We start from the raw sequence: 20,299 nt of genomic DNA, 5'->3' as shown, positions 1-20,299 counted from the left end.
GGACTTTTCTAGAAACTTAAGCTTTAAGAAACAGGAAGAAGCTTGGTGGTGGTGGTGTGCACCTTTAATCCTAGCATTCAGGAGACAGAGGCAGGTGGATCTCCGTGAGTTCGAGACTAGCTTGGTCTACAAGAGCTAGTTCCTAGTTCTAGGACAGCTAGAGCTGTTACACAGGAGAAACCCTGTCTTGACAAACAAAACAAAACAAAAAAGAAAAGAAAGAAACAGAAGAAAACTTGTTCTGTTCATATTTCAAACCAGCACTGTCTTGGTATATCTTGCTATTTCTTCCTTTGCGAATAGTTGTGTAATTTTGACAGACTGTATCATATAACGAGAAGTAATCCAGACTATGTGGGTAAAGTTGCAACAGGGTTCTCAGCTTCTTGAAGAGGACACACCCATATTAGTCCGCGAAAATAAGCCATTTTCCCCATAGAAGTCAATATAACACTGCATGGGCTCGTCTCTCTGTTTAAAGTGAATGAGGCTATATTTCCAAAACCTTGGGCATTCTGTAGTGTCTGTTTGTTTTGTAATTTGCAAGTGGTATCTGCCTTTTTATTAGTTAAAAAAAAAAAAAAACTGTTACTTTCTTGGGCAAGGTTTTGTTGTTGAGTTACCAAAAACAAAACGCTGTTTTAAGTAGAGAGCCCAGTCTGGTCGAGGTGGGAGTGTTGGGAGCTGTGGAAATGAAGGACGTGGGGACCATGCTGTGGACAGGAAAGCCAAAGGCAGAGACAGAGATCATGCCTCTGTCTGTTGAGCCAGATTCACTCTGACCAGGGCATTTATTCTTTTGTCCTCTTCTTCCTGGTTTCCCTGTAGACAAGTGAGCACATGGGCTATCCCAGACTAAACTAAACTAGACCCATTTTACCCAGTTTCTGGTTCTAAAAAGAGTGGATTGTGTCTGAGTTTAGGCCCTGTGTCTAGTTTGGCCTGTGACCAGGAATTTGGAACCCATAATACAAACATGATGGCACTGACTAGAAAGAGGGTCACTGGGGATGACGCAGCACTTCTGGGAAGTAACAAATGGAAGCCTGCATTTCTCAGGATTTCGGAATGAAACCATGATGTCCTTTTTTAGTAGTTTGTCATCTCCCACTTCTAACCAACCTTCCTTTAAAATAATCTTTAAAAATTAAGTGCTTACCACATAAGTGTTGAGCAAATAAAGGTCTGAAGGTTTGGGACGTAAGAAAATCTTTGCAGCCTGTTGTTTACACTGCTTCTTTACTCAGAACAAAATTAAGTTGATGCTAAGGCAGTTTGATGTGCTGGAAAGGAAATGAACGAGCATCCAAGGCCTGGGTTCTAGCTCCAGCTCTCTGCCTCCTCTCTAACAAACGAGATCACAGTGCCAGCACTTTGAACAGGGCTGTTGTGAGCCAGACGAGAGAACTTAAACAAGCATGTCTGGTTTCCTACTAAAGACCCAAGCCTTTTTTCTAAGCAGGAAGCTACTATTTTAAAGTGATTGTTAATAAACACCAGTACCATTTTTCTGTAAAGATAGGTTCCCTGTAAAACATTTGAAAAGATACTGACTAATGAATGATGAATTCTCTTAAAGTCAAACTTATCTCAGAGAAGACTGCGTCACATCTAAGGGCCGGTGACTTCCTTGGATTCCTTGGAAATAGCTGGAGTGTCGTGCTAGAGAATTGAGCAGTGGCTTTGCCTAGTGACTTAAGGTCCAGTGAGAGCTGATGTAAACTCTAGTTTGTTCTGAAGGAGAGAGGAGAGCAAAAGGTCTACTTCCAACTTAACACCTTGTCTGTTCCCGTGTCTGTTGTGGTCCTTTGTAGATAACTGTGAGTAAAGGCTATCACATACCTGTGAAACGTTTACACTGCACAGAGAGCAGTTAGGGCTCCAGACAGACAGACATCAAAGGAGGTAGAAGCTTTTACTAGAAGTAAGACAGAGCAGTCACAGGATCAGAAACTCTTTAAAAGAATTAGAAATTGCTGGGCGGTGGTGGCGCAGCCGGGCGGTAGTGGCACATGCCTTTAATCCCAGCACTGGGAGGCAGAGGCAGGCGGATCTCTGTGAGTTTGAGACCAGCCTGGTCTACAAGAGCTAGTTCCAGGACAGGCTCCAAAGCCACAGAGAAACCCTGTCTTGAAAACAAAACAAAACAAAAAAAAGAAATCTGAAGAAGAAAACATCTGGTCTATGAAGATAGGGAGGTGTTTCAGCATTCCTGGGTAGCATTTTGTGAATGAGACTAAAGCTAAACAAGGGAGGAAGGAGAGTATAACTCAGGAATAATTTAAAAGCTATAAAGAGATAATTAGGAGTAAGTGAACACAGTATGACATAGGATTTTAGTGACTGACTTTCTGGGATAATGTATTCTTGGCATGTCAAGGCATAGAAATATGTTGGTTACCATTTTGAAGTGTGTGAAAATAAAAGCTGAACAAATAGTGCTTTTGCCACTGTCTTTATTGTGTCGCCCACGGAGGCTATAAAATAGGAGAAGTGAATTCCCATACGAAGCCAACCTGCCTCCTTAGTTCTGGGATTAAAGGTGTGTGGCACTATGCCTAGACTGTGTTTTATGCTCAGCTGTGCCATCACCTACATTTGCTGCTCTCTTCTGTCTTCTGCTCTCTTAGGTTGAATACTGTTTTAGTTTCTAACTTTAGTTTGTTAATCTTCAAACCTTTGTCTCCTTTCCTCACTGCTTCCCCCAGATTAAGTAGTACCCCCTATTTTTTCTGTAATAACTGCATATACAGAAAGATAATGGAGGGCATGATTTCCTTGTGCTTTTTTTCCCCCCAAGACAGGTTTCTCTGTGTAGACCTGGCTGTCCTAGAACTCTCTGTAGGGCAGGCTATCTGGGAACTTACAGAGATCTGCCTTTCCCTCCACAGTGCTGGTTAAGGCATCCATGCGCCACCACCTCTCACCACTTGTGCTCTTTTAGAAAGGTGAATTAATTGAATTTTTCTTTCCTGTTTAAAAGCTGCTTTGCCTTTTTATCCTGTGGAATTGTAAAGGGTGGAGTGAGCTTTTGAGATTTGGTGTGTAAGCCCATATTTTAAAGCTATGATCTGACAAGTTTCATAAAAACAGACTTTGAAATAGCAATTTTAAAAATTAAATGGAAACTAACTCATTAGTAGAAATTTCACACAATGATCTTTAAGCCCACAGAGGATGTCTCTGTGGACATGTTGAATGGTCATTTGTTCCTTGTTTATTGTAAGTATAGTGAATTAAATTCATCATAAAAGGAGGTTGCATTTGTTGATGAATTGGCGCCTTTAATTTTAGCAGTCTGATACTTCAGAAATGTTTAACAGTTTGAAATGCATGACAACTAATAAGATAATAGATTTCTGCTGGGCAGTGGAGGCACACATCTTTAATCCCAGTACTTGGGAGGCAGAGACAGGTGGGTCTCTGTGAGTTCAAGGCCTGTATAGTCTACAGAGCTAGTTCCAGGACAGCCAGGGCTGCACACAGCGAAATCCTGTCTTAAACAACAACAAAAAAAAAAAAAGAAAGAAAGAAAAAAAAACATTTTTTATAGATTTCTGATTAGCTTTGTGTCCTCTGTTTCATTCATTTGCTTTTTTTTTTTCAACAGAATTAAGAAGGAAGTAACTTCCATAATCCCAGCAGATGAAGATTCACTGGTAAATCGATCAGAATTTTTGGCCTACACTCCAAAGAAAAGGTAGCTGACTATTTTGACATTATAGCTGAATGAATATATTTCTTTGAGTTCTAATAGATTTGAGTGTCACAGAGAGATGCTAGCTTTCATGACTTGAGTATGTGAAGGCCCTGACATTTTAAGCATAACTTTAAAGACATGAATGTTTACTGTTTACTGACAGTGGCTCTGAAAGCGTTACCACGCTGTCGGGTGTTTGCTTCTCAGCTCAAAAATATTGAACTGCGCCTCCCATGTATTTGTTAAAGCTTTAGGAATTTGGTTCTTTTTGTTTGCTTGCTTATTTGTTTTGAACAAGGTCTCTATATGTTTCTCTGGCTATCCTGTACTCACCCTGTAGTAGACCAGACTGTCCTGGAACCCACAGTCTCTGCTGTCTCTGGCAGTCTCTGCCTCCTGCTTGGAATTATAGGCATCCACCACCACCATGCCCTGCCTGTTTCAGGAATCCTTTCTTTCTTTTTATTTTTTGTTTTGTTTTTTAATACAGGGTTTCTCTTTGTAGCCCTGTTTGTCCTGCTCTGTAGACCAAGCTGGACTTGAAGCTGGAGATCTTCTTGCTGTTGCCTTTCTCCCAAGTTCGAGGATTAAAGGCATGTGTCACCACCACCTAGCCTGTTTGAGGAATTCTTAGAGACAGGATTTTCAGCTCTCTCCTATACAGTGCTCACTCTTTTATAGGATGTTGCCCAGTATGCTCTTGTGTTTTTTCCACCAATATCCAGCTCCTGCCCCCTCTCTCTCTCAGCACACAGTGTAGACCAGCTGCCAAGGTAGGGAAATTCCTGCGCAAGACTGGTAAAGATAGAAAAGTTGGGCACACTTGGGGTGCCTGCTGCCCTTCTAGGCAGACAGGGAACTCTGGAACTCTTCAGAGTCCTGTAGGCCACAGTCATAAGAGTAACCATTAGAATACCTTTGTACTACATTGTGTGAATGTATTTGATAAAAGTAAGAATTCCTGGAAGAGCTTAAATTTTTTGTTACATTTATCTGGTGTATCTCTTTGTGTGTCCGACTGTCTGTCTCGTGTTTGTGTGTACACTGGAGGTCAGAAGACAGCTTGCAGGACTTATCTTCCATCTCAGACTGTCAGGCTTTGTGGCAAATGCCTTTACCTGATGATCAATTCTGCCGGCTTCCCTGCGTGAGTTTAGATGAACGGTCAAATACCACCCTTCTTCTACTCTTGAAGGAAATGGCTGCGTGGTGTTAGAAGTTAAAAGTCAATTTAAGATGAGTCATTAAAGAACAAAACTGAACAGAATTCAAACAGGAAGGACTAGGAATTTCAACCCCAGAAATAGATCAGCATATACTTAGGCTTAGAGTCCTCAGCGACGGTCGCAGAAACGGGAAGCACGTTGTCCGACTGCACACTCACCGCAGAGATAGCTCTTTCACTGTCACCAAACTAACGTGAGCATCAGGAATGCCGTCGTTGTGGGGAGCCATGAAGCTCATGATTTATAAAATATACCCTTTAACATGCCAGCTCTACGCTGAAGGTGCAGACATGCAGTGGGATCTTCAGTGGCCATCTTCAGAGTCATCACAATGTATGATGTTCATTGTGAAATATTGGGCAGAGAGTGGGTGGGCGGGGGGGTTTTCCTGTGTGGTGGCCAGCCACTGGATCAGAGAGGAAAAAAGCATTTGAAAAAAATGCCGAAGAAGCTTCTAATGCAGATATGTCTCCTGACTCTGTGTTATGCGGAGAGATTAACTTTTGATAAAGAAGAGGAGGATCGAAGCTAATTTCCATGAGCCCTACACTTGAACACTATACTGTTGGAAGCATTGTGTGATGCTGTAGGAAAGATTTATACAGTATCAGGAAGTAAATAACAAGGAGAAGGGGAAGAAGAGTCACAGACTCAAACGTGTATTGAGAAAACAAAACAGAGTCAAGTGGGCCAGACAGAATTATGAGAAGTGTCAAGTCCAAGGCCAGGCTGAAATGAGCTCCTTCACGTGCAGGAGTCAGAGCCCCAGTTCCTTTCTTTCAGGCAGTCTTTATAGAGGGGCAGTTGATGCACTGTGCTTTTTGTTTTAGGCACTGGAGTTGACTTGATAATCCAAAAGAATACTGAATTCACATTTAACTATAAATAAAAGTTCCACATATTTGTTATACACTGTATATTGCTTTGAAATACATATATTGAAATGACTAAATGGAGTTACTGTTGCCACACACAGTTGATCTTTATTTTGCATTGAGACTAAGATCTATTTTCTTCCCAGTTTCTTTTCTGTTTGTCCCCCCTCCCCTGCAAGCTTCTGTTTTTAAGTCAGGACCTCACTGTGTAGCTCTTGCTGGCCTTGAAGACCAGGCTGCCCTTGAGTGCTGAGATTAAAAGTTTGTACCACTGTGCTCCACCCTGTTTTAGCACTTTTCAAGTGAACATCAACTATAATCCTTATATTATAGGATTGTTTTCTTGAGCTTACTCTCATTTAGCCAAGCGTTTGAATTCAGTAATGGACATTACTCCTAACCTCAGGTGTCTGGAAGTGACCAACATTTGTTGAACTCAGCATTCTTTAGGTTAAAGAAATGAGATATTTTCTGCGACTTATTCCTCTTCTGTCCCAAATCAATTCACTACATATGTGGTGGATAATGTTCTCGTTTTGACAGATCCGGGATCAAGATGTTGATAAACCTCTGGGCATAGCTGTGAGGGAGGCTCTATCTCTGAGTTAAATGGGTGTGAAGATCCATGCAGGGTATAGGCAGCAGCATCCCAGGGGGTGCGGTTGTAGACTGAGTCAAGAGAGAGATGCTGGCTGCAGAGATTCAGCTCTCTCTGCTTCTTGGACGTGGATTCTGAGACCAACTGCTTCATGATTCTGCTGCCGTTTCTTCCCTGCTGAAATTGACTGTATCCTTGAAACTAAAAGCTGGAAAAGAAAACAAGGAACTGTTCCTTTCATCATGCCTAGTTAGAATGGTGCACACAGAGATCAGTGGGCCATTTTGGTGGGAGCTCAGAAAAAGACCAAAATGCTGAGAGAAATGCAGACAGTGGATGTAAGCAGAGACTGCTCCTATGTTTCTCAGCCACCCAGACCCGAATAACCACACAGAAACTGTATCAGTCACAATACTGCTTGGCCTGTTAGCTCAGGCTTCTTATTAACTAACTCTTACATCTTAAATTAACCCATTTCTATTAATCTGTATATCATCACGAGGCTGTAGCCTACTGGTAAGGATCTAGCATCTGTCTCCTTCGGCAGCTACATGGCATCTCCTTGACTCCATCTACTCTCTCTATATATCTCTTTCAGCCTGGCTGTATTCTGCCCTTCCATAGGTCAAAGCAGCTTTATACATTAACCAATAAGAGGAACACATATACAGAAGGACATCCCACATCAAGTGGAAGTATGCACGGGTCATGAGATTTCACAAAGGAGCAAGGACCCCGGGTGGAAGTGAGTAAGAGACTGTTCATGTTATATATGGTTCTGAGAACTTGTATGAGGCTGACTTGGAAAGTAATGGAATAATTTGTTTGACAGAGGGATTTTCAAGATAGGATAACATCAGGCTGTGCTCAGATTTACAGTGAGGGAGAGTAACAGGTAGAGGAACAGAAGGATGAAAACTCTACAGTCTGGCAAAGAAAAAAGTGTGGCCAGTTTATAGTTCATGAACCAGGCAGTTTGCAAACAGTTATAGTCATTAAAGAGGTCAGCACCATTAGAAACTAGGCTGCACTGGAGAAGGAGAGAAGGTGCCTTGAGGGTGGGACTACTCATCTAAGGAGCTGTCTTGTGAATATGTGAATTCCTCAGAAGGAGGCAGCCCATGGAGAATGCTGGGGGAAGGGTTCTCCATTGAAAACAACCCTCAGGGGAAGTGTCTTCCCAGGGTTAGCACATGAAGGCTGATGCAACTCTGGTTCAGTGTGACCAGGCTCCATCCTAAGCTGGCTGCAGGACTTGGCAGTGTCAATGATGTGGTACTGGTTTTGCAAGCATGGAAGATACAAGATGTGAGGGGCGCATGGAATCCCATATTATAGTTTCTAAGAGATGCTGAGGACAGGCAATGTGTGGCCCCTGGAATCTCCTGCAAGAAGACCCCCGAGTCTACTGCATGAATCTTTGAAGATGAAGACCAACTTTCAGTGAAGACCCCAGGATGTTGGAGATGCCAGAACCGTGGGATGTCTGCTGAGGAAAACTGCAGGCGTGGAATACAGCTGGTCTAAAACAGAGAGTCCTTGTTACAATTAGCAAAGCTTCAGGGGAGAAGCTACCCGCCTGATTTCATCACCCCAGATGCTCCACAGAGAGTGCAAGGTTTAGTGTTTTCCCTGCTGGATTTTAGTCTTGCTAAGGAATGTGGTATTTTGTTTTAAATGTTTTTGACTATCCTCTTACCTTGTTTCTATAATGGCTATACTATACCTTTTAGTGGAAGGAAATGATACAAAATAGCAAACATAGTAAATATAGTATTTCTTGTATTACCTGATGACTGTTTAGAAAGAAGAGTAAGGCAGGATTCAGAGGGTGAGGAGTGCTGTAAGAGGCGGGGCCTGAATCTTACCAAAAGCAATCTATAGATTCAATGCAATGCCAAGCAAAATCACAGCAAAATTCTTCATAGACCTGGAAAGAGTGGTACTCAACTTCATATGAAAAAGCAAAAAACCCAGGATAGCCAAAACAATGCTATACAATAAAGGAATTTCTGGAGGCATCACAGTCCCTGACTTCAAACTGTACTGCAGATCTATAGTACTGAAAACAGCCTGGTATTGACATAAAAACAGACAAGAAGACCAATGGAACCAAATAAAAGTCCCGGATATTAATCCATACACCTATGAACACCTGATTTTTGACAAAGAAGCAAAAAATATAAAATAGAAAAAAAGGCATATTTAACAAATGGTGCTGGAATAACTGGATATCAACATATAGAAAGGTAAAAATCATATTTATCACCATGCACAAAACTCAAATCCAAATGGATCAAGGAACTCAACATAAAGCTAGCCACACTGAACCTCATAGAAGTGAAAGTGGGAAGTACACTTGAATGCATCAGCACAGGAGACCACTTCCTAAATATAACCCCAGTAGCAAAGACACTGTGAAACAATTACTAAATGGGACCTCCTGAAACTGAGAGGCTTCTGTAAAGCAAAGGACACAGTCAATAAGACAAAATGGCAGCCTACAGAATGGGAAAAGATCTTCACCAACCCCACATCAGACAGAGGTCTGATCTCCAAAATATACAGCTCAAGAAATTGGTCATCAAAAGAACAAATAACCTAATAAAAAAAAATGGAGTACAGACCTAAACAGAGAACTCTCAACAGAGGAGTCTCAAATGGCTGAAAGACACTTCAGGAAATGTTCAATATCCTTAATCTTCAGAGAAATGCAAATCAAAACAACTCTGGGATTCCATCTTACACCTGTAAGAATGGCCAGGATCAAAAACACTGATGACACCTTATGCTGGAGAGGTTGTGGGGTAAAGGGAACACTCCTGCATTGCTAGTGGGAGTGCAAGCTGGTACAGCCCCTTTGGATATTATTATGGCGATTTCTCAGAAAATTAGAAAACAACCTTCCTCAAGACCCAGCATTATCACTTTGGGGTATATATCCAAAGGAGGCTCTATTGTACCACAAGAACATGTGCTCAACTATGTTCATAGCAGCATTGTTTGTCATAGCTAGAACTGGAAACAACCTAAATGTTCCCCCCAACTAAAGAAGGGATAAGGAAAATGTGGTACATTTGCACAATGGAGTACTACACGCAGAAAAAATTAACGACAGCTTGAATTTTGCAGGCAAATGGATGGAGCGAGAAAACATTATATTGAGTGAGGTAACCCAGACACAGAAAGACAATTATCACATGTACTCACTCATAAATGGTTTTTTAAACATAAAGCAAAGAAAACCAGCCTACAAATCACAAAACCAGAGAACCTAGACAACAGTGAGGACCCTAAGAGAGACTTACATAGATCTAATCTACATGGGAAGTAGAAACAAACAAGATCTCCTGAGTAAATTGGGAGCATGGAAACCATGGGAGAGGTTGGAAGGGAGAGGTAGTGAGGGGAGCAGAAAAAAAAATGTAGAGCTCGATAAAATTAACAAAATAAATAAATATGAAAAAAGAGGTGGGGCCTGACTTTTGAATGGCTTCGAGCAGGGTAGAACTCTAAGAAGGTGGTACTTGACCAGTAATGCTGAAAGAGTAAACTGTTGCATTCTATGATGGAAGAAATGGAGACAGAAGTGTGCACAGATAGTGTAGGAAGACAGGAGAGGCTCTGAGTAGTGCACACACAGTGTAGGAAGACAGGAGAGGCTCTGAATAGTGTGCACAGTGTAGGAAGACAGGAGAGGCTCTGAGTAGTGTGCACAGATAGTGTAGGAAGACAGGAGAGGCTCTGAGTAGTGTGCACAGATAGTGTAGGAAGACAGGAGAGGCTCTGAGTAGTGTGCACAGATAGTGTAGGAAGACAGGAGAGGCTCTGAGTAGTGTGCACAGATAGTGTAGGAAGACAGGAGAGGCTCTGAGTAGTGTGCACAGATAGTGTAGGAAGACAGAAGAGGCTGCTGTTGAGTCAGCACTTGGGAGAGAGTAGCAGTGCATGAAGACAGCCAGGTAACAAAAAGTTTGTGCCCTTAGAGACCAAACATGGGCTTCAGCTTTTATTCCAAGCTTTATTTTATTTTATTTTATTTATTATTTGTCCTGTACTTCGGACAAATGCCAGTTCTCTGTTAATAGAATCATCGGGGCCACTGTAGTATAGTAAGATAGGCTACAAATACCAAGGTAAAAACAATGAGCCTAATTATACAGAGGCTATTGTGGTTGCTTAGGCAAAAGACAGTGGAGTTGCTAGCCCTACAAAAATGATAAGGGATGAAATCTAGACCATAAGGCATTCCTCAGTGATTCATAAGACATTAATGACTTATCTAAGGAGATAAATTATTGGAGTCAGACTAAATTATGTTGTGAAATTCTGCTGTGTGCCAAAAGCATGATACCTCAGTTGTAGAACTAACTAGAGGGCAAGTAGTATATACACTGTGGATACGTATACAGTATGGATCCATTGAATGAAGGGGTGATTCTCACATGGGCATGCGGTTGGGGTGGTTGTACAGTTCATCATACCACTCCGAATACTACACATTTTAAAACTTAGGTTGTTTGTTTCTTGAATTTTCCTTTTATTTTCAGGCAGAGGTTGTCTGCTAGTAATTGAATCCATAGAAAGTGAAAGTATGGACTAGAGGGAACTACTGTATTATTTAGTCTTAAGAGGAACAAAATATTGACACATACTCCAACATAGATATCTTGAAAAGTTGTGTTAGATGCAGAAAGCCCGAAACTAGGGGCTGTGTACTGCATAGCCCCACCCACTTGACATATCCTAAACAGGTGTATCGCAGAGGTAGGCTTTCTTTTTCTTTTTCCGTTGTTTTTTGTTGGTGGTGGTAGTAGTGTTTTGTTTGTTTGTTTTTGGTTTGGTGTGTGTGTGTGTGTGTGTGTTTTTTTTCTTTTGGACAGGGTTTCTTTGTGTAGCCCTGGCTATCCTGGAACTCAATCTATACTCCAGGCTGGCCTTAAACTCATAGATCCACCTACCTCTGCCTCCCAAATGCCGGGATTAAAAGTGTGTGCCACTACCACACAGCAGAGGTAGGATTTCTTAGGAGACAGAGGAAGCTTGGAAAAATGTCTTTATGGGCTTAGAGTTTCCATGTGGGTGGTAAAATATTGTGGAACATCACCACACTGTGAAGGTAATAAAATGCCTCTAAATTGTACATGTTAAAAATTATTTTTATTTTATTGGTGTTTTGCCTGTGTCTATGTCTGTGTCAGGGTGTTAGATCTTGGAGTTATAGACAGTTGTGAGTTGCCTCGTGGGTGATGGGACTTGAACCTGAGTCCTCTGGAAGAAGTCAGTACTCTTAACTGCTGAGCCATCTTTCTAGCCCCTAATTTTAAAATGGGTAAAACGGTAAATGTTATTTTATATGAATCTTACCACAATCCTAGTAAATCCCAATAAATAAATAAATGGTGATAGTAGGTCTGGGGAGACGGGTCAATTGATAAAGCAAGGACCTCAGGATCCCCAGCAAACATGCAGGAAGCTGGGTGAAGCAATCTAGTGCTGGGGTACGGAAATGGGCAGTTTCTAGACTTTGCTGGCTAGGAAGTCTTAGCTGAGATGGTGAGTCCAGGATCAGTGAGAAACTCTGTCTCAAAATGAAAACAGACTGGACAGTGGCAGAGTAAGAAGTAAATGAAAAGTACATTTCCAAGATTTCTGTTAGAAAGAGGTCAAGGAGCTAACATCGACCGTGGCCCTCAAGGCGCCCAGACCTGCCTACACCACACACACAGCGAGAGAGAGAGAGAGAGAGAGAGAGAGAGAGAGAGAGAGAGAGAGAGAGAGAGAGAGAGAGAGAGAGAGAGAGAGAGAGAGAGGAAGGAGGAGGAGGAGGAGGAGGAGGAGGAGGAGGAAGAACTAAAATGTGTAAAGAAATATAAAGACAATGACATTGACAAAATCCTTCTTGGCTGACTAGTTTATATCCTGGCTATAGCTGGCTTAGCTAGAATAGAGTTTGTCAAAGGGAGTGGGGTGAGGAGGTGAGAAAGGCTGAACTGAATGGTGAAGGACCCCGACGGCCAGGCCAGGGCGTTTAGCCAGTTCAGCAGCTGGGAAGCATTGCAGCACAAGGGATAAGGGAACTGAAGTGGTCTTTAGCAACAGTACAAATTAAAAGCTATGTTTCAGGGCAGAAGAGGGTCCTGTGAGTTTATGAAATCATGCTGTTGCTTTTCACAGGGTGGAGCTCTGTGACCATCCCCCACAGCCTCATGTTTCCTTTCTCTTTTTATAAAGTAGCTTTTGGAAGGGTCTGATTATACAATTATATTGTTTAAAATACAAATAGTATATGAAGTCCCTTTAAGTGTAAGGAATTAAAGTTTGTTACCCTTTGTTTTCTGTTGCCTGGACTGTTGTCTACATATAAAGCTTTCCCAAGAACAGAGCTAAGGCTTGGCTTCCCCGCCATCCACACGCCTGCGGACATCGCCACTGCCCCCCCATGCACAGTAACTTCAGTAACTTCTCACTGGGTGCACATATGATATTTTGCACATTGCTTTAAAATTTTTGTCTTGGAGCCAGGCATGGCGGGGCACGCCTTTAATCCCAGCACTCAGAGGAAGGCAGAGGCAGGTGGATCTCTGTGAGTTCAAGACCAGCCTGGTCTACAAAGTGAGTTTCAGGACAGCCAGAGCTGTTATACAGAAGAAACCCTGTCTTGAAAAAGAAACAACAACAACAACAGCAAATATTTGTTTTGGCTGTCTTCCCTCTTCTTTCTGATGGACTTCAGTATCGCATGCTGTACTTTTATTTGTAAAAACAACAGCAAAAAAAAAAAAAAAAGTTGGAAAGTAAATGAAAAGTAAATTCCCAAGGCCTCTGTCAGAAAGAGGTCAAGGAGCTGGGTGATGATGGTCCATGCCTGCACTCCAGCATGTGTGACGGGGAAGCAGCAAGATCAGAAACGCAGGGCCGTCTTTGACAACATGAGCTGGAGGCAACCTGGGCCTCATGAGATCCTGCTTGAATGACAAAAAACAAGAGTATGAGGGATCATAAAAACTTCATAAAAATAATGAAACAGAAAAAAATTGCTAACATTTACTAAGCACTATGTGTCAGTAGTTTTCTAAGCCTGTTTTTTTTTCTTTAAATTGTTTTACTGTTACATGCATGAATGTTTTACCTGCATGTATGTCTGTGTACCGCATGCAGGTAGTACCTAGGAGGGCCAGGAGAGGGCGTAAGATCCCTTGGAATTGAGTTGCTGAGGGCTGTAAAGCACCATGTAGCTCCTCCTATGGAAGAGCAGAGGCTCTTAACCTCTAAGCCTTCCTTTCCAGACCTTTGTATGCCTGTTAATTCATTGGCTGCAGACAGCAATCAGCTGCTGTGCACCAGTGGGTCTCAACCTGTGGGTCAAGATTCCTTTGGGGGGTCAAATGACCCTTTCACAGGGATTGCCTAAGGTCGTGGGAAAACACAAATATTACTTTATTATTCATAACAATAGCAAAATTGCAATTATGATATAGCAACAAAAATAATGTTATGGTCGGGGTCCCCACAGCATTAGGAAGGTTAAAAACCAGGGTCACGCAGTGGCAGAGACGAGCTCCAGGAGCATACCCTCCCTCTGTCCTTTAGCTGTTGTGACCATTCTGTAGAACTTTTCAACAGAAGCCAATCATAAATTTTTTTGTGAAATTTTCCAAATTTAAATGTTGGCTTAAAAACATAGCCTTGTGGGATGCAGTTCGAATACTATTGACTTGCTCATTTGAAATGCACAGATCAATGTTTTGTTTTGCTTTTCTTATAATCGCACTCGTGTGCAGCCACCAGCTGTCTCTAGTTGCATAGCACTTCCAGCCTCTCCGAGGAGACCCCGTCCCTATTGAACTGTGCCTCATTTTCTCCTCCTCCAGCCCCCAAAAGCCACTAGCTTGCCCACTGTCTCCATGGATTTGTTTGTTCAGAAATATTCACATATAAATAAATGGATCTTATAATAATGATGGTTGTAGTAGCATTCTGTTGCTGTGACAAATATTCAGAAAACAATTTAAATGGAGGAAAGATTGATTTCGGCCCATGATGTGGAGGTTTTGGTTTCATGGCTGCATGGGTCCATTGTTTTTGGTTTTTCGAGACAGGGTTTCTCTGTGGCTTTGGAGCCTGTCCTGGAACTAGCTCTTGTAGACCAGGCTGGTCTCGAACTCACAGAGATCCGCCTGCCTCTGCCTCCCGAGTGCTGGGATTAAAGGTGTGCGCCACCACCACCCGGCTGCATGGGTCCATTGTTTAGGGCCTGTGCTGATACAGAACATGGTGGCTGGAGGGCCTTGCAGAGCAGAGTCACTCACAACATAGGACCCAGGACATGAGGTAGAGACGGGAAATGCTCCCAGACACTGCCCACCTCACGGCCCACTCCCACCAACTAGCGTTCCCATCCTTCCTGTTGAGCTGTGACCTGATCAGTGGACTCTGTGAGATCTGAGGAGTTATCACCTAAGCCTCTAACAGCTCATATCCGAAGCAAATAGTGACTTTTAGTGTCTGGGATTTTTCACCTGGTTCAATGTTTTATTTTTTTTTCTAATTTAAACTTAGAAAAATACGTGTGTGTGTGTGTGTGTGTGTGTGTGTGTGTGTGTGTGTGTGTTGTACGTGAGTACCAGCAATGACACGTGGAGATGACAGGACACCTGCAGGAGTTGGTACCACTTTCTCCACGTGAGGCTCTGGGGAACTAACTTGGGCTGTCAGGCTTTGCAGCAGGTGCTTCTCCCATGAGCCCTCTCACCAGTGCTAGCATTTGGAGGTTCAGTATGTGTTATGAACTGAATGGAGAGATTACAATTTGTTTATCTGTTTTTTGGTTTTTCGAGACAGGGTTTCTCTGTAGCTTTGGAGCCTGTCCTGGAACTAGCTCTTATAGACCAGGCTGGTCTCGAACTCACAGAGATCCGCCTGCCTCTGCCTCCCGAGTGCTGGGATTAAAGGCGTGTGCCACCACCGCCCGGCTGTTTATCTGTTTATTAACCATTCTAGGTAGCTTGATTATTCCCATATTTTGGCTGTTACTAATAGTACTTTTAGTAAACTTTGAGTTTTATTTATTTATTTGGATTTTTTTTTTTTTTTGAGACAGGGTTTCTCTATGGCTTTGGAGCCTGTCCTGGAACTAGCTCTGTAGACCAGACTGGTCTCAAACTCACAGAGATCCGCCTGCCTCTGCCTCCCGAGTACTGGGATTAAAGGCGTGCGCCACCATCGCCCGGCTATTTTTTTTTCTTTTTATTTTCGAGACAGGGTTTCTCTGTAGCTTTTGGTTCCAAACTTTGAGTTTTAAATGCCTGTTTGAGTCTATGCTTTTAATTCTTTTGTTATATACCTGGAAGCAGAGACCAGATTTCTCTGTTTAGCTTTGGATCCTGTCCTGGAACTCTCTCTGTAGACCAGGCTGATCTCGAACTCACAGAGATCCACCTGCCTCTGCCTCCTGAGTGCTGGGATTAAAGGCATGCGCTACCACCACCGAGCCTTGAGTAATTTTTATATTATTTCCCAAAGGGACTGTAAGATTTTTGTCTTGGAGCCGGGCAGTGGTGGCACATGCCTTTAATTCCAGTACTTGGAAGGCAGAGGCAGGCGAATCTCTGTGAGTTAGAGGCCCAGCCTGGTCTATAAGAGCTAGTTTCAGGACAGGCACCAAAGCTACAGAAAGACCCTGTCTCGAAAAAAATAAACAAACAAACAAACAAAAAAAAAAAAAAAAAGAAAGAAAGAGAAAAAAAAAAGGATTTTTGTATTCCGAACCATACATGGATTTCTTTTGTGAGTGGTTTTTTTTTTTAAGTCTAGCTATCCTCATGGGTACAGACTCCATATCTTCTTTTTAATTTTTTTTTTTTTTTTTTTTTTTTTTTGGATTTTCGAGACAGGGTTTCTCTGTGCTTTTGGAGCCTGTCCTGGAACTAGCTCTTGTAGACCAGGCTGGTCTCGAACTCACAGAGATCCGCCTGCCTCTGCCTCCCGAGTGCTGGGATTAAAGGCGTGCGCCACCACCGCCCGGCCTTCTTTTTAATTTTTAAAACTTTTGCCTGTGTGTATATTTATGTGTGTGTGTGGAATGCAGGTGTTTTTGCACCTTTGCTATTTTTATAATTGTTACCTATTTTAGATACAAGTTGCTCAACAAGCTATTGATAAAAATAAAAACAAAATAAAAACACTGCTGGGCGATGGTGGCACACACCTTTAATCCCAGCACTTGAGAGGCAAAGGCAGGAGATCTATGAGCTCAAGATGCCAGCCTGGTCTACCGAGTGAGTTCCAGGACAGCCAGGGCTACACAGAGAAACCCTGTCTCTAAACCAAAAAGATAAAACATGCAATAAAACAAACAGCACTAAAACCCCAGGGTAAGATCCACACTGTGTGTGCTTTATCTTTCACTTCCTTCAGAATGTGTCAGAATCACAAGAATGTATTTTAATGAGATCCAGCATACCTGTTTGGCCAGATCAGATTCTAGCAAATGCTCATGCTTGCTGCTCTGCTGCCAGTGTCGCAGAAGCCGCCTGGAAAACGCTCATGTGTGTGAGGAAGGCTTGTTTTCCAGAGAGAGGCAAGAAGTTTTGGAAAGCACTGAAAGCGGATTTTCCCTCTGGTTTTCAGTTCCCATTTTCTACTCCTAACATCCATCAGATACTGCAATTAGGGTGTGCAGGGGTGCACACTGAAAGAAGCAAAGTCTCCAGGCTCCTTTTTTCATCAAAAGAGAATCTGAATTATAAGATAGGAGGATCTGAATCTTTGCTCTCAGCTATTGATGATAACCCTTAAAATTGAATGGCCATAGGAGTCTAAAAATTCTGTATTTCTGGCAAGAAAGGTTGGGGAAATTAATACATCTGAAAAGCATTTGGATTACTTGTGTCCTCATATGTTTTATTCTCTTTCTCCCTTCCCTTCACTTCCCTTCTCTTTTCTCCCCACACCCCCTTCTTCTCTTTCTCTTCTTTCCTCTTCCCTCTCCAGGGTCTTTGGCTGTCTTGGAATTCACAGAAATCCACCTGCCTCTGCCTTCTGAGTGCTGGGGTTAAAGGCATGCACTACCATATCTAGCCTATGGCCTCACCTTTTGTGTGAGAATTGTGTGTGTGTGTGTGTGTGTGTCTGTCTGTCTGTCTGTGTGTATGTGTGTGCTTATGAGCATGTGCAGTTACCAGAAGGGAAAACCAGGGACCCACAGTCATGCATAGTTCTTCAAGTACACACTACTGAAAAATAACCTAAAGTTGCAAAACTTTAGTCCTTTTACTTCTCCTTAAGGAGAGATTTACTACTTTGAGGGAGAAAAGGGAATGGACGTTTTGTTTAACAGCTTGTTTTTTCAGAAGCAATACAAACCCAGATAAGTTGCTGGATCAGGGTGCAAAGGATAAATGGAAAGTGAGATTGCCTTGTTTTCCGCTGGCTCCATACCTGAACTTTGCCGATGAAAGAGGGAAGAAACATTTGAGATATTCTGTCCATGTTGTGCTAACACACCAGGACTGTTTAAAAGTTCAGCTCGGCTGGGCTTGGAAACCAGTTTCCATATTACAGTTTGAGGAGGGAAGTTCCAGGGTCCAAATGCCTCCCTTGCGTGGGAGCACACTTTCCATCCTTGGGACATTGCAATATTGATCTCATTGCTGCTTGATTTCAGAGCATGTGCTGTTGACCCTGGCTATGAAGGTCTGTGATTAGGGGTGGGGATGATTTCCCATGTGTGCAGTGGGAAAGATCAGGACAGATTTTCCTAAGAAATGAAACTTCAGGACAGACTTGATTGACTGGTAGAGTTTTATTTTTTATTTATTTATTTATTTATTTTTGGTTTTTCGAGACAGGGTTTCTCTGTGGCTTTGGAGCCTGTCCTGGAACTAGCTCTGTAGACCAGGCTGGTCTCGAACTCACAGAGATCCTCCTGTCTCTGCCTCCCGAGTGCTGGGATTAAAGGAGTGCGCCACCATCGCCTGGCTGCTGGTAGAGTTTTAGCTCGGGCATGAGGGTATGTATATTTCACGTGGCTTGACTTGAATGAACAAAGACAGGACCAGAAAGCTGGAGGTGGGAATACATTGGAAGCTATGAGGTGTGATCGTGGAGTGGGATATAGCATTCTTGCAGGAAGGAGCTGAATATAAGCAGGGCAGTCTGTAGAGACCCTGAATGATAGAGTTTATTTATTTCTGTAGTCTGTGGAGCAGCTCCTCCAAGTGCAAGAGCATGGACTGATAGTCAGTAAAGCACTTCAGCAACACCTCAAAACACAATGTGGACAGAATAAAATTGGGGCTTCCCGTGGGCCAGATGTGGGCTGGCAAGGATGACTGCGGGTATGGTTTGCTTTGGCATCACTGGTTTCTAATGCCCTTCCAAAGTGCCTGCTTTTGCTGCACTCCCATTATAAATGAAGAGACACAGAGGGGTCACGTGACTTCCCCAGAGCCTTGCATGTCTGAGGTAGTAGAGTTCGCCACTGCTGGGCCTTCAAGATGGTGAGACTTGCTGGGTGATGGTGGCACACGCCTTTAGTCCCAGCACTGGGGAGGCAGAGGCAGGCGGATCTCTGTGAGTTTGAGGCCAGCCTGGTCTACAAGAGCTAGTTGCAGGACAGGCTCCAAAGCTACAGAGAAACCCTGTCTTGGAAAAAAAAATCCAACCTAAAGACTAAAGATTTCAAAGCAGGTTTATCATTATACTTCAGTTAGCTATTAAACATCTAGAAATATTTGGGTATTACTGATTATATTTTATGAATTATCTTTATGTTATAATTTATAAACTTGTGGATTTAAATTTTTCTCTCATTTTAAACAGTTTGCTCTGATGATTGTTTCTGTGGTATAATATACCACTGCACACACAGACACACACGAAAAGTAACTATATAAAGGCCTGAATTGTAGCAAGCAATGCATTTTATAGAATGAGCATGTATGCAGGTTAAGTCTCCAGAAAGATAATTATCTTTAGGTCTCTACTGTTGTCATTTTTTCGTATTATTGTTGACAATTCTGACTACCGAGCTGGAGAGTTCAATGTATTGGCCAGTTCTTTCTCTACCGATATACTCACGATAAGCTGCAAGATGTGTCCCTATAGAGAGCACAGTCAGGTAGAGGCAGCGAGACCCACATGCAGGGCAGGCCAGCACTCTGGAGAAAGAGAGAAAGAGAGGTCTTGCTAGAGGAAGAAGAAAAGCTTCTGCAGACTTAGTGGAATTTAAAAAAAAAAAAAAAGTCAATGCATTCCTCCTAGTTCAGCAAATCTGATTTTCTTGTTACTCAAATAACTTGAATCCTTTGAAGTAGATAATAGGGAATCTCTGTTACCAGCCCTGTAATTCACAAATATAAATATACTTAACTTACTGGTTTCCAGGTTTATTAAAACATTGTATTGGGACTACTTGGTTTTTCCCAAAATAAAAATCCTTGTGTAGCCTCTTGAATTTTAGAATGTTTTTACATTGCAGTGCAAAAGGTGGGAAGATGAACTTCTGCTTCTGTAGGACACCTTTGATTGAATCATGTTGGGGGTGAATAATCTGGGAAAAGAATCTTCTGACAGAGACCTTGTTAGCCCGGCAACTCCTGGGAATGCCCCTCATTTGGAGAGCCTGCACGGCTTTTTTGTTTTTGTTTTGTTTTGTTGTTTTGTTTTTTGTTTTTTTGAGACAGGGTTTCCCAGTAGCTTTGGAGGCTGTCCTGGAACTTGCTGTGTAGACCAGATTTGCCAGGGTGGTCTCGAACTCACAGAGATCCACCTGCCTCTGCCTCCCAAATGCTGGGATTAAAGGTGTGCTCCACCACCGCCTGGCACTTTTCTTTTAAATGCATCTTTGAAGGGGTGAAATGGTCAGAATTGGGCGACATTTTTTTTCCTTAAGGAG

The 20,299-nt window shown here is 42.5% G+C and overlaps 1 protein-coding gene across 6 annotated transcripts in view; it reads left to right on the top strand.

Moving 5' to 3' along the window:
* Positions 1 to 20,299, top strand: part of Atxn7 (ataxin 7) — a 156,281-nt gene that overhangs the window by 33,336 nt on the left and 102,646 nt on the right. For 5 of the 6 annotated variants that reach the window (XR_009057118.1, XM_057769233.1, XM_057769237.1 and 2 more), the window contains exons 2-3: positions 3,611 to 3,700; positions 6,998 to 7,144. Coding sequence is in view for 4 of the 6 variants with exons in the window: in XM_057769233.1 (XP_057625216.1) it covers positions 7,108 to 7,144 (37 nt within the window). In the remaining 2 variants the exon portion in view is untranslated. Of the gene's footprint in view, positions 1 to 3,610; positions 3,701 to 6,997; positions 7,145 to 20,299 lie in introns of those variants that run through there. The other variant, XM_057769235.1, reaches the window with a different exon arrangement.

This window comes from Chionomys nivalis, chromosome 5 (assembly GCF_950005125.1).
Source record: "Chionomys nivalis chromosome 5, mChiNiv1.1, whole genome shotgun sequence".
Lineage (NCBI taxonomy): Eukaryota > Metazoa > Chordata > Mammalia > Rodentia > Cricetidae > Chionomys > Chionomys nivalis.
This window is presented reverse-complemented; position numbering and strand designations above follow the sequence as displayed.